Source organism: Hoplias malabaricus, chromosome 11 (assembly GCF_029633855.1).
Source record: "Hoplias malabaricus isolate fHopMal1 chromosome 11, fHopMal1.hap1, whole genome shotgun sequence".
In the NCBI taxonomy this organism is placed as follows: domain Eukaryota; kingdom Metazoa; phylum Chordata; class Actinopteri; order Characiformes; family Erythrinidae; genus Hoplias; species Hoplias malabaricus.
Genome location: NC_089810.1, coordinates 19,407,612 through 19,422,879, shown reverse-complemented (window position 1 = coordinate 19,422,879; position 15,268 = coordinate 19,407,612). Strand labels below are relative to the sequence as shown.

The 15,268-nt window shown below is 39.7% G+C and overlaps 1 protein-coding gene across 3 annotated transcripts in view; it reads left to right on the top strand.

Annotated features, from left to right (window-relative positions):
* The window catches only part of tmtc2b (transmembrane O-mannosyltransferase targeting cadherins 2b), a 137,014-nt gene extending 128,619 nt beyond the window's left edge, over nt 1-8,395 (top strand). For all 3 annotated transcript variants that reach the window (XM_066685325.1, XM_066685326.1, XM_066685329.1), the window contains 2 exons: nt 1,604-1,667; nt 4,675-8,395. In XM_066685325.1, the coding sequence (XP_066541422.1) occupies nt 1,604-1,667; nt 4,675-4,854 (244 nt within the window). In that variant the 3' untranslated portion in view covers nt 4,855-8,395. The remainder of the gene's footprint in view (nt 1-1,603; nt 1,668-4,674) is intronic.
* Nucleotides 8,396-15,268: the final 6,873 nt, after the last annotated feature.

The window sequence follows — 15,268 nt, the reverse complement described above, 5'->3', positions numbered from 1 at the left end:
GGTCTTCTGGGACGATTAGAAAGGCTGTTTTTCTCTCAGCAAATCATGCTGGTCCACTTCACCTTGTTTCACGGCTGGTCCATTGCTGCTTTTTTTTTTTTTTCCTCCCCCCTCTCCTCCCACTTCCCCCACCCAGACATGGTGCCTACCTTGTTAGTTGCTAGTATTAAAGAATAAAATAGCTTCTTGTTTATTCTTATTGTATTATTGTTTAGATCTAATACACTATTACTGTATGCATACCAAACAACAATGGTTTTAGGTTGTGTGGCAGGTTTGCTCTATTTGTTTAATAAATATCTTTGTTTTTCTCTCTGTTACTACTTAATTGCAGTGGCCTAACCTGAGTTTGTTATCAAATGCCCATTATTATAGACATGGTTGAGAAGATAAAGGGAGTATGGACAGCTCTAGCAATATTTTTTTTTTTAACTGCTCACTAACATACTCAGACCTTTGTTAAATCCAGAAACACCATTTGTCTGACAAACTGACATATTGGGACATTGTACAAATGGAAGGAGACAATCTCCTTATAAGCACCCATTGTTCACCAAACTCTGTTTTCCTAACAGTTTACTTTCAAGTATATTCTTCTGCATGCTGCAGATTGTTTGTGAAACACTGGTGCTGTCTCCAAAAAGTTTGTTAAAACCTTCTTCAATACAAAACTTGTCAAAATGCACACAATTTACATGTACAATATGTCATATCTAGAGCAAGTGACTGTTTTTTTCTGATCATCGCATGGAAATAAGATAATGTCTGTTTAGGAATCTTGCGTAAGATTTTGTGTACAGTACCAGTCAAATGTTTGGATACACCCACTTGGATGGTTTCCTTTATTTTGGGCCATTTTCCACATATTGTGAATGTACCGTACCAGTAAAATGTTTGGCCAAATCTCATTCAATAATTATTATATTTTTTATTATTTTATGAAAGACATGGAATCATGTAGTAAACAAAAAATTTGAACAAACCAAAATATGTTTTATACTTTAGATTCTTCAAAGTAGCCACCTTTTGCTTTGATGACAGCTTTGCACACTCTTGGCGTTCTCTCAGTCAGCTTCATGAGGTGGTTTTCAGTGAAATGCTGTGGCCTTGTCAAGAGTTAATTTGTAGAACTGCTCACCGCCTTAAGACCATAACCTGTGTTGTGCAGAGGTAGGGTCTGGTACACAGTTCTATACAGCGAACAGCCCAATTCCACTAATGACTAATGAGATGGTGTGTCCAAACTTTTAACATACTGTGTGTATACATGGTGTACATACACGGGTAAAGAACTGAACCCTACCCTGTTGCAAAGAAGTCAGCGATGTTAAAAACTATGGTACTCTTGTTTCAATGCCAAAACCAACAGACCTCAGTGGCTTATCCAGTAAGCTGTAAGTCATAACCTGGAAAATGATTGCGGTCACACTTCTTTTGCCTGTCAAATGAATCTGTGTTTCTTGTAAATGTTGTGAATACAGTATGCTGATTATATGGTAAGAATAAACAGAAGCCAAACCCCACTTTTCAGTGAAGAGAACTGGGTAATAAATTTGTTTCATGTTTGTTGAACTACCAACTGTTGTTTTTCTTGCTCTTTCAGACAAGCCAGCCTGAATGACGCTGCAGAGAAGTACTACAAGCAAGCAGCCAGCCTGAGACCTAATGTGAGTACCAAAACCTGGCCCCCCTATCGTTGTACATACAGGGCATTACACAGTCACACATGTGGTGGTTGACTTGAAAGTGATTTGTGGGACACGACTGCTCCCCATTAGTTTAATCAATGACCAGCCGTGGCGGCAGTGATGGCAGTTGGGCGCAGTTCAGAGTTTGTTTGCTCTGCATTAATCACACACTTTAAAGCAATGGAAAGAGCAATTCTTCTCTGTACTGTGCTGATTGTTACAACTGTTTGACTTGTTTGAAATATACAAACTGATTCAAGGTTCTTTATGGCGTGTATTCTCTGGGATGCTGGGTCTTTGGTATGATTTCCTGTGTGGGATGACAATGTCTGATATGTCATCTATGGAAACATTAGTGACGTTCTTAATGATTTATGAAGTTTGATGTGTTGTTATGAAATGATAATCAAAAAAGAACGTCCAGAGGCTGTTAAAGAATCTACACACGTCTCTTGGTTTAATATGAACCCTACACAAGAAACAGAGACATGGCTTTTTGTTAAAGATGGTATGCCATGTAAACATTTGGATCTCATAGCCTTGGGTTACCTGCTCGTCCCTACTCTCCAGCTGAGCTCGTCTCTCAGGCAGCTGTTTCTGCAGAGGTCATCTGATCCTCGCCACATCTGGAGCTGCTGTTGCTGCTGCATGCCTGGAGGAGGGGATGAGGAATGGAGAGGGGCTGGGTAGTAGGCTGGATAGAAGGGGTGGAAGAGGAGTGTGTGGAGAAGAGAGTAAAGCTCTTTGACGCTGTGGCAGAACATTGAGAGCATATCCATCAGGTTCTTGTTTCTGATGCCCAGGCATGTTCACCCACATTCGTTTGTCTCTTTCTCTCTCTGGCAGTATCTGCTCTAGATGAATGTGCCAGAACGGTGCTAATGATATTTCATGGTGTTTTGCTCTTGATTGTTGCCTTCTCCACAAATACAGAACCATCTGCTGAAGCCTAATTTCTGTTTTATTACTCCAGGGCTGCTCCTAGTCATATCCTCACCATTCACATTCATTCATATTAATGTAATTCTGATGTGTAGGGTGGAGTGTACAATTTCATAGTAACACATTTTGTAACACTGAGGAAAAGAGTAGGTGGCTCCTGGAATTCCAGTAAAAGTGCAGTTAAAATATCTAGGTCCTATCTACAAATTTGTTAAAGGATGATTTTATAGAATTGATTTAAAAACCCTTTTGAAATGAATGACAATTTATATCTGTACACATTACCATCTAATGTACCTTTTAGGGAACCAAAACGGGACTAAAAGCACTGGGGTATCTTTTTAAAGGTACATTTATGCTGTTTGTACAAACATTAATGTAAAGTTGATAACACTTTATAATACAGCCTGTGTGTTAGAGTATATTTTCCCTGTAGTGTTCCCTTGCAGTGTAACATGCCATCTTTTTGTGTGTAAATGTACACGCAATTTCAGATGTTACATTGTAAGTTCTGGGAAATAAAATTGTAGGATTTAAGTGCCCAGATGATACTGTACTCACTGCACATAAAACAGTACAAACTGGAACCACTCAATAAAACTTATTTATTTAGGTTATTTTGGATAACTAAGTTAGCAAATGTTTTCATGCTGCTACTTGTAGAATGTTTTTAAACTCAATGTTCAATGTTCAGCACTTCTAGCATTGTGTTATTTTTCAAAATCAAGCAAATTAATATTTGGATTTAATAAATCACTCTGAATTAAAATATTTTTCAAAATAAATATTTAAATATTAAAAATGTTAATTGTGCATCATATGTGATTAGGGTAAATGGGAATTCCCCCGGCATACTATAAAATTTGGTAACGGTTGCTAAAGAATGTATTTGTAGGCGGAGCATGGACAGAACCATTGCAGTTCCTTTAAATAAAATACATCCCATTTCTAATTGGGTCTGTCGCACTTTCGTTAGCAATTATTCATTTTCATCTCCCCTGGCTGAATTCTTACATTACGCAATGTAACTGTGATTTCTTTAATAGCTATAACACAAACTTTTTTGATGCAATGGTATGATGTTTGTTCTCAGGAAGAGAAGCAGGAAGGCTATTTTCAGCAAGTTGTTGTTGACTCTTAAGCTCCAAATACCCCTTCTCTGTGAATATGCTCTAATATATGCTGACTCTGTGTTGCCTGTGAGTAGTTAATGCCACAGCTTCAGTTAGTTGGTCCCTAGATCTCATTTTGAGGTTTGACCTCTTAGTGTAGGGTCACATACTGGGGTAATTTATTACTTAATGCACCAGCAAAATGACCACCTTTCCTCAGTATTTCCATGTCAGATGCCTGGCAGCAGGCCTACAAATGTCTGTGCCTTGAGATCTGACTCTGCTGAGTGTTGAGGAGAATATACAGCCTGTTTTATTTTTTTTATTTTTCAATGTAGAGTCAGAAAGTGATGTATGAAGTGGTTCCAGAAATGAGTTAAAAGATTAAATCACAATCACACATTTGTAATTAAATGTTTTTAACATATTTGAGGGGGATTTTGCTCCTGCCAGGCTTTGCCTTTATTTTGGCTCTGACCATCTTTACAAATGTGCTTCCTTATGTACGTACGGGGACGGTAAGGGCCCTCTACAGTACACATAGATTATGTCAAAGGCATTTGATTTATTTATCTATTGAAATCCCTTTTCTGCTGGAAGAATCACTGCGCTCAACATATTGTTCCCATTGAAATCTTCACGCACTGGACATCATTCACTGGACCTTGACACAAGAAAAACAGATGATGGTTGTCTGCATAGATGGACTCTGGAATAACGGCATGTCTGAGGCAGAATTTATGCACCAAAATGCTTTTAAGCACAAAAAAATGCTTATGCCATTAGTGTCCTCAGGGGGAAGCCTGTGGTTGTGTTTAACAATGAATAAGAGGATAATAGGATAACGTTGAAGTTAGTCCTCAGATGTCCTTTCCAAGAACTAGAACCAATCCACTGTCAATGCAGTAACATTGCTTTTTCTTTTTCTTCAGTACCCAGCAGCCTTGATGAACCTTGGAGCCATCCTTCACCTCAATGGAAAACTGCAGGAGGCTGAGGCCAATTATCTTCGAGCCCTTCAACTCAAGCCTGACGACACCATCACACAATCCAACTTACGCAAGCTCTGGAACATTATGGAGAAGCAGGGTTTGAGGACAATGGCCCCCTGACTCTAACGCACTCTTATCTCACTAATGATCTTCTGGACATGTCATCCAGAGTGACCGATGCCCTCAACACAGAGGGGATCCATAGCCAGAGCAGGTTGCCAGGACCTAGACTTCTACTTTTTTAGACTTTTCACCTCATAAGTGGAGTCAGCTTTGGTACATTTGAGAACTTTTAAAAACTTCAAGGACTCAACTTGGGGTGGACCATCGATACATACTTGAAGTCTCTTAATACCTTCAATTTGAATTAGTTAACTGATGTGGAATGGTCTTTGTTGGGCAAGTTTTTCCCCAAAGACATGCAAAATGAATAGGAAAGGAAAGTAAAGAATACTGCAGAGGTGTGATCTAAAGCTGGAGCACTCATGATTCCTTCTTGATTTCTTTATTTGTAGGAAATCCATTTGGTTCTGTTCACTTAGTCAAACCTATGTTTGCTGCCATGTTTAAACATGTGCCATTTTCAACACTGATGTTGGTAGAGCATATAAATCCATCAGCTAAATATTCCTCACGCTAATTATTTTGTAAAGCTTTTATATTGAATGATTCCTGAGTTTAAAAGCTTAGCTCTGAAGGCATTGCAGACTTAAATGATGAAGGTCTTGAAGTGAAGGTAAGCTCTTTTAATGGCATTTTGGTTTAGTCAGTGTTATGCTAACTAAACATAGCAGCTGCCACTATTTGGAAGGTGTTTAGCTCGAAATATGGATGCTTTGGAAGTATTTGCCAAATATTGCTTAAATGTTGCTTAAAATGTTGAAAGTCCAATAAGCTACAGGTAGCTTTGAAGGAAATTTGATGAATGACTCTTATGAGTTTAGTTTTTTGCCTTACTTTCTCAAAATGCAAGCCTTGCACTGTAGCATAAAAAAAGTAAATCACTTAGACAGTTTCTTTGCTTCTTAAAGAAAAATGGTCTGTGATTGACCCAGAGCTAAAGCATCGTCTAATGTTTAAGTTGTACATATAGTACAGAGATGGTGTTAGAAGGAATGTCCACAGTGCATCTGTTTATGGCCTGGATCTCAGTTTTGCTAGTAATTCAGAGTAAGAGTATGGGCCTTCTAACACATTAAAGTGATTCTTTACTATTTCAGTCCAAAGGTTTAAGACACAAATACATGTAATAAAGCCTCTGCTCTGCTGTGCCCTTTATGAAACAGGGATTTTAAGGCGGTTTTAAGGATCTCAAAATACATGGAAATCTGTTTACAAAGACTGCGGCATCTTTCGCTCCCACATTTCAATGTATTTGGCTTGTGTTATAGTTCTTTAGTAATTTCTGATCAATTTCCTGTTTGGTCCTTTGTGGAGGCCTCATTTCCATTTATCTATTGTCTGTTTGCTCCAGCAACTTGAAATTATAATCCAACATCCCTGAACTATATGAATCTCGACTACAAATCTTTCAGAACTTCTTATGACAGTTTAGACTTCACCATGTCTTAGAATTGTGTTGAAAATATGGTTAAAACAAAGCCCATGCAGTCAGGTTGGGCTTTTGTGGATACATCCTGACACTCATGGTCTAGATTTGCCAGAGATGTGGTCACATAATTTGAAATAATACCAGTAACAAGCAAAGTTAAAAAAAAAAAAAAAAAAAAGTATGAGCCTGTGATTTACACATTGACCTCTCTCTAGGAGGATAAAATAGCTCTCCATCACTCAGCAACAAAAGAGAACTGGGCTGTGTTCTCATTTTCAGTGATGAACTCTATGGACCCTATTAGACCACCCTCCACTCCCACATAGTGAAGCTGTAGCTGATGAAAACATGTTTGGAATCCTGATTTGTGAAGGTTCACTTTAATTGCAGAGCTTTGACAGTCTTCTAACCAAATATAAACCATGTTGCACTCATCTAACAATGCACAGCCATAGGTTTTGTAAGGAATTGTTTAAATGTCATTTGGGTTCATTGTTTTTCAGTTTTGTATCTCATATGGAAATCTAGTGTATAAATGAAACCTTAATATATAAGACGGGGCTTATGGTATATGTATAAAGACTAAGTTGTACTGCTCACAAATGCAATGTTGAGCCAGATATCACAAAGTTCTAACTGTACTAAAGCATTTTTCAGTTTTTCTTTTCTTCTGTTTGTTCATCTTTGATTTAGTTTTTTTTTCTTTAAATTCAGGTTTTTGTATTTGTACATACTGTGTGAGAAAATATTACATCATTAACTATGTACTGTAGTCAAGCCTACCACTATCTCACATTGGTTTCAGTGCTATTATTTCAAGTCATGAAGAACATTTTAGAAGTTTTTGGGGTTTTTTTTCCCCCTTTTTTTCTTTTTAATATCTCATTTATTGTTGGACATTTAGCTGATTTAATTCCTTAATTTATTTCCTTTTGAGTTGTCATCAAAAAAAAAAAAATAATAAACCAGCTGGCACTGTGTTGTACGTCAACCATAATTCACCCATTCATTGTCTCAAAGCTTACATTAAGTGAGCCGTGAGGAGTACTGAGCAGAGGGAATGAATGCTTTGCTATGGACGTATAAAAACACTCAGCCCTCACTGCACTACAGCCGTATTTTAATGCAAAAAAAAAAAAATATCTGAAGAAACAAAACGGGTTGGAAAACTCAGTTTTCAGTCACTTCTTGGTAATTCCATACACACAATTGCATTTCCATTTTGTAATGTGTGTCCAAACATTTGTGGACACCAGCTCATCTCTCCTACAAATGCTTTACACTAGCTGTTGGAACCTTTCTCTCAGGATATTAATGGCATTCTGCCTTAAGAATTTTACTGAGGTCAGGTTCTGATGTTCTGCATCAAAAACACCCCTCACACTTTAAAGAATACAACCCAGTGCTGTGTGGTATGTACTCCTCTAGCCCACACTTTGCGTGAACTTGTTCTAATATATAAATCTCCAAAAAGCCCATTAAATTTCATGTGCTTCTATGGAGATTCTGTACGCAGGGAGTGACTACAAACTTAAACGTAAAATGTATTTAAAAAAAAGACTAAGAAAATCAGACTCATTATTTATGATTACAGTTCCTTCACTAAGAGCCTCATGGCTTTCCCTATAGTTCTGCAGCCTATGGCTCTTCTCCACAAAGCACAGTGGTCACTCTTAGTGTCCAGGTGGATTTAATAGGGTTTTAATAGCGTGTGTTCAGATTGTGCTGTGTAGTTGTACTTGACCGTACGTGTCCGTGTGAAATATTCAGTGCACCCCTACTCCTCCACTCACTCTTCTGTTAGCGCGCCTCCTTACCCGTACAGAATGACACAAAACAGCGAGCACCGTTATACATGCGTGTTACGTGTTTTTGTCTTTCCTCAGGGATTTTAATGCGGTGGGGGGGACAGCGGCACAATGCTCCAGACGAGGGCTGAGAGTTTACTAAATTAAGAAAGTTTTATTTTTTTGAAACAGTGTTGTATTTGTATAAATTATCGAATTTGTAGCCTTCCTTTTCTTCTTCCCGTTTTTGTAATCTTGCAACGGAGTATTTGCCAGATTGGACTTTTCCTGATGTCACGCTTTTCCATAATAAAGTACTGGTGTCTTGCTTTTATTTCTCCGGACTCATCATTTTGGCTGCAGGTTTCTAGAAGCCCACCTTTGCCTTTTGCTTTACCATTCATTGTCTTGTGCTTTGTCATTGCCCATAAAATATGGAGGCCCAGAGAGTCAAACCTACGACGAAGATTCCAAGATTAAAGTCAGAATTCTGAGAATATTCTCGGAATAATTCTGAGAAAAAAATCTCGTAATAATTCTGAGAATATTCTTTGAATAATTCTAAGAATAATTAGCTGTGTATAATGGAGCAGACACAGTGTAACTGTGGAATGCAGTGTGTTGTTTAAGTCATGCTATGGTATAGATTTCAGGAATAAACACTCAGTTCATCAGGACCACAGTGTGATTAGTGTTTAAACCCTGAATATGTGCACGAACCCATGGCATGTAGTTTCACATGATACAATTAATGATCATGAAAATGATGGATCCAGAGTGAGTGGAACTCCATTGTGTTACGGGACTCGTACAATAACTAAAGCCTTATGCATCGCAGTCAGGGGCTGCACTGATGGGGTCATCATGTCGCGCGAATGCGTTAAATAAATAATTCTGTTCAGTTCACTGACTGCTTCTTTCACAACTCACTCATGGCACACAGACTATTGGTCTCTCTGTCTCCAGGGGCCTGGAGGTTGTGGGTTCGATTCTGTGAGGAGTTTGGTGTGCTCTCCCTCTGTCCGCGTGGGTTTCCTCCCACAGTCCAAAAACAACCGTTGGTAGGTGGATTGGCGACTTAAAAGTGTCCGTAGGTGTGAGTGTGTGTTGCCCTGTGAAGGACTGGCGCCCTCTCCAGGGTGTATTCCCGCCTTGCGCCCAATGATTCCAGGTAGGCTCTGGACCCACCGTGACCCTGAACTGGATAAGCGGTTACAGATAATGAATGAACCCAAACAGTTTTTCTCTAAATATTTTGATTATAGTCTCTGAATTATACAGACCTTTTTTACTCAAATGTTCAGATATTCTTCTTAGAATTATTCTGAGAATATTCTCAGAATTCTTACTTTATTCTCGGAATCTTTTTTTTTTTCCCTCAACGCCCAAAATCTCTGTCGTACAAACCAAACAAACAAGCTAAAAACATGACCGAATGAATGGAAAACACAAAAACATCAAGGAAGAAAAAAGGCTGAACCCACAATGTTTTATAATTCGTGGTGTCTCTCCCTGAAACATTTACTCAGCAAATAGAGATTCTAATGAAAACAAAATCAAAAATACTCAAAGTGCTTCCTCTAGCCATTTTGTCATGCATGTCACACTACACATTTATTTACCTATCTAAAGCATGAGGTTCTAGCATATTAACTTTATTGTTGTTCTTGCACTTTTTTAAATGACAGACACTGCTAATGTAAATATAATTTCATTTTATTAACCTTACATTGATTCTTTATTATGAATTTAGTTTTAAGAAAGAACATTAAGATTAATCGCAAGAAACTCATGCAATTAATTAGTTTTTAAATCGATTGACAGTTGTGTTCTCCCTTGATATTGTTGTGGGTTTTTTTTTTAATTTTTTTTTGCATTTTTTGTCATGCTTTGACACTCTGGGCCACTGTAAGGACTCCCCTTCTGACATATGCTGAATCATTAGCTTTGTACCAACCCCCTCATTTGAGTATCTGCAGTCTCAGTGCCAGACCCACATTCATGTTTGAGGGCATAGACCAAGATGAATCATGAAGCAGACATGAGGAGAGTAAGTAAATAAGAGAAACAAGTGAAAAGAGCTCCTGTGTCTTCCTTGTTGCTCCTGCTCGCTCAAGGCTGTGGTAATCCATGTTGTGGCTCATTATCTTGTAAAGGAGCTGACGCTGAAAGGTTTTTTTTTTTTTTGTTTTTTTTTTTGACCAGAGCCGTTTAAACCAGGTGAGAACTGTGCTGAGTTGTTTGATCTTTGTGGTATTTTCAGTTATGCTTGTCACAGACATTTCATTAAGACATTTCATCCTCAAACTGTTAAACTGTGGAAAAGGTTTATAACGTGTCCCCTTTAAGGTTTTCCTAAGGTTTCGTAGCGTGTCTCGTGGTGTATTTGAAATGGATTTGCCAGAAATATTAAAGATGTTATCAAAAATACAGCAACATATAAAATATCCATTATTGGAGATTGTGTCTGTGTCACCGTCCTGACTTCATGTATCCGTGTGCTCAGAGTAGCAGGATTTAATAGATGTCAAAGTCCTTCTTGCAAATTTGTTAAATTGTGTCATAAACTGCTGAAATTGCTGTCTGCTGCTTTGGCCTTCCTGTGAAGAATGTCATATAAATATTCCCAGATGGATGGAGAACTTTCAACATCTACATCTGGGACATGTGCTAAAATTCCCTCCTCCACACACACACTCCCCTGCTGACAAGCAGAAGCCCTCTACCCTGAGAACTGGAGGCTGAGCTGTGTGATGTTCCTCACACATTCTCCTCTGTTCTTTCTCATGTCTGATCACGCTACAGGGGTCATGTTGGTTTCAAATGTGTGAGGCATGTGTCTGTTGATCAGCTGCATGTGTTTAACCCAACGTAAAACACAGGTGTGCAGGAGCTCTGGAGATCACACACCAGCACATCACAAAACATCATTTCAAATGCTGGAAGTAACTAATCTGACAAGTATACACACTGTTTTCTTACTCATCAGCAGTCAGCATCGCCCAGTGACCACTATGAAGCAAGGCCTTAGTCATGAACTGAACATTGTCGGGGTCAAACCTCCTCCAAGGGCTGGGAAATCATGAGTTTAACTTTTATAATAATAATAAGCATTAAGGGAGTCTTTCCCATTAATAAGTCCCTGCGACATTGTGTCAGAAAGCACCTCTAAAGATCTGCCGTACGTTCCTCAACATCTAGCTCAATTAGAACATTATGACTGCACCCTTTTAAGTGGAATGGAAAAATTGAAACATGAAGCAGGAATAATGGCGTGGTCTTACTTCATTCATTTATTCATTCATTATCTATAACCACTTTGTTGCCTAAAAACCACCAAAATGGTGTTTTAATGCTGGGAGCAGAGACAGAAAGTCTAGCATAGCGGATCAAGGACCGTTGTTTTTTACCCATTAACATACACTGGGGATTCATAAACAAATAAGACAGGTTTCAAGTACACAAACAGACTAGACAGCAGCAAATAGTGAGGAAACACCCTCAGGATTTTATAAAAAGTGTTTTCTTTTCTTTATTATTTCTAATTAAAATCGTGAATGTCATCTTTAAGGTACTCAAAAAAAAGTAAGCCAACAAGTCAAGAAGACCAAAAGAGGGAAAGACCTAGTCTGTTTTATTCAGAATATCCTGTCCACCTTAAATTATGCAGGCTCAGGAAAGTAACTGTGGCACCATTTAAGGTGGAAGAAAATCCATACAAACAAGCACCAAAACAATAAGAGCAGCTCAGTATTATTAAGGTACCTAAGGCAGACTTTTAGAGGTGTTTCCCAACATAATGCCACAGGGAAAGGAAGAACCCAAAGGTGAACCAACAGCTAATAATATCTCAAAAAAACTCAAAGCATTGGAATGTTCTGCTCCCTTATTAGCTAATCGATGGGCAGCCTTCAGTTTGCAGTGAGTGGGCAGTCAAGGCTGAATTCATTCATTATCTGTAAGCGCTTATCCAGTTCAGGGTCGTGGTGGGTCCAGAGCCTACCTGGAATCATTGGGCGCAAGGTGGGAATACACCCTGGAGGGGGCGCCAGTCCTTCACAGGGCAACACAGACACACACACACATTCACTCACACCTACGGACACTTTTGAGTCGCCAATCCACCTACCACCTTGTGTGAGGAAACCCACACGGACACTGGGAGAACACACCAAACTCCTCACAGACAGTCACCCAGAGTGGGACTTGAACCCACAACCTCCAGGTCCCTGGAGCTGTGTGACTGCGACACTACCTGCTGCGTCACCGTTGACATCCCCCAAAATATATTGTGACTGTGGCCTTGCTATGAAGAACTAGAAAATGACCAAAACCTATTTTTGGGAGAATATATAGCCCCCAAAAAAGCTGTCCTGTTAAAAAAAGAATTACTGAGCATTTGGACACTAAAAGACATGTTCTGTATTGAACCAATACTGGAGTGATTTGTTTTGTATTTTTGACGTTAGACTATAAAAGTTATGAATTTTGAATGAATCATGAATTTGTTGAGAATTTGTTGTTTAAGTGTCACCCTCATTAGTTTTGTCAGGCAGCGTCTACAAGTGCACCTTCCTACCGGTGGATCCTAAAGTTTTTTGTGTTTTTTAAATTTTCCACCCTCAACCAACCCAACTCCCTGCCTCGAAACAAAGTGGTTTGACCCTCCATCCATCCATTCATTATCTGTAACCGCTTATCCAGTTCAGGGTCACGGTGGGTCCAGAGCCTACCTGGAAACATTGGGTGCAAAGCAGGAATACACCCTGGAGGGGGCACCAGTCCTTCACAGGGCAACACACACCCACATTCACACCTACGGACAATTTGAGTCACCAATCCACCTACCAACGTGTGTTTTTGGACTGTGTGAGGATACCGGAGCACCTGAAGGAAACCCACGCAGACATGGGGAGAACACACCAACTCCTCACCCGGACAGTCACCTGGAGCGGGAATCAAACCCAAAACCTCCAGGTCCCTGGATCTGTGTGACTGCGACACTACCTGCTGCGCCACCGTGCCGCCCTGGTTTGACCCTCCTGCATGCAAATCTATTGCATACATACAGTAGTTGTTAACCTGGCTAAAATGAAATAAAAATCAGGCTCTCAAACACATACAGAATGGCAAGCGACAGAGACAGAGACAGAGGCAACAAAACGAGTGCAGGCAACTTCTGACCCATTTACCTCATCTGTGAACTGGACATGAACTGGAAGCAGGACAAACAGTACTGTAGTAGTGAAAGCTAGGTAACTAACGTGTTATTATCTATTTTAAAGGCCAACTCAAAGCATTTTGAAGCACTTCAATTTGTCGATTCATTACGAGATTTTCACATGATGTGAAGGACAGCTGCTGTGTTTAAGTGTAGTAAATGTACATAAATTGACATACATGTATTTTCTTTAGACATAAATTATATATTTAAATGAAATATTTTAGATATTTCAGACCAATACCAGGATTAATAGCTAATAACAGCCAACAATGTAAAATGACAGTGAGTGGTCATGGTTTTTAAAAACGTGTGCAGCACTACTGTTTCTGATCCACTCGTACCAGCGCGAGACACGCTAATACATCACCACCACGTCAGTGTCACTACAGTGCTGAGATATTATCCAGATAATTCCTACTCTCTGTTGGTCCTCTGGGGGTCTTTACTGTAGACAAACAAGGTGAAATGGGGCTAATAAAGTGTGCACAGCAACAGATGGACTACAGTCGATAACAGTAGAAGTACAAAGTGCACCTGTATAGTAAATATAGTCGGGTATATAGAGATATACTTTAGGGTGATCAGACAGGCCTGAAGTCAGGACCTATTTTAATGTCTTTTATTATTTTTTATATTAAGGCTCCATCAAAGGCCGTCTGATTTCCTGCACCTCTATCAATAAAGGTATACGCTGATCTAGGCATTAGGCATTAAGTCATGGACTCCCTGTGTCCAGCACTGGAGGAAATCAGGCACATCTGTCTCACATTTCCATGACCCACTTCATCACTCCAATATTGTCTCTTGTATTCATGAGGACTCTGTGCTGGAGAAGAGGGGCTTACCATTTCCTTATGAGCGTCTTTTTCTTATTATGTTGTTATATGGCAAATCTGCCTGCTGTTATCAAGCAAATATTGTGAGGAATGCGCTAAGGACATATCGGGCCTTTGATCTGGTCAGTTAGGTCCAGCAGCTCCAGGCACCCGTGTGGACTCCTCTGAGGGAAGCCTGGTGCGTGACTGCAGCAAGTCTCTCCTTCTGGACCCAATAGCTGCTGTTATGGCATGACAGAAGTGGTATTAACTGAGGGATTGGATGCAGAATGCTTAACTCAACAATGGGGTATCAGCCTCCATTTCCTTTTATAGAGCTGTCTTTCTTCTGTACTGTCTGCTGTGAATGGCATGTGCTCCTGCCTCTCAGAAGAGAAGCCTGAGTGTGTGAAGGATGTGTGAAGTGTGTTGTGCATAAAGACCTGAATAAAGACCTTTTGTAAGTACAAAAATCCATTAGATTTCATTCATTCATCTGTAAGCGCTTATCCAGTTCAGGGTCGCGGTGGGTCCAGAGCCTACCTGGAATCATTGGGCGCAAGGCGGGAATACAGCCTGGAGGGGGCGCCAGTCCTTCACAGGGCAACACAGACACATACACATTCACTCACACACTCACACCTACGGACACTTTTGAGTCGCCAATTCACCTACCAACATGTGTTTTTGGACTTTGGGAGGAAACCGGAGCAGCTGGAGGAAACCCACGCGGACACGGGGAGAACACACCAACTCCTCACAGACAGTCACTGGGAGCGGGAATCGAACCCACAACCTCCAGGCCCCTGGAGCTGTGTGACTGCGCCACGGTGCCGCCCTCCATTAGATTTATTTTTCTTCTTTTTTTTTCTTTTAATGTAGTGGAACATTCACAATTGAAAGCGCAATGTAAGTTAACACTATGGGAAGTCCAGAGGAAAATGGAAAAGGAATTTGTGTACATCCCGCAGTTTGTAGCAACAGTGTGTTTCTTATTTTTCATTTATTCACTGCAACAAAAAGGTGCACACTTTCACACATACTCGACACTTTGATTATTTCGACTCTGACCTTCAAACAGTCTGGGTCCGCCACTGTTTTTTTTTTTTTTTTCTTTTCACTGTGTTTACTTTACACATGAAATTATACTCTACAC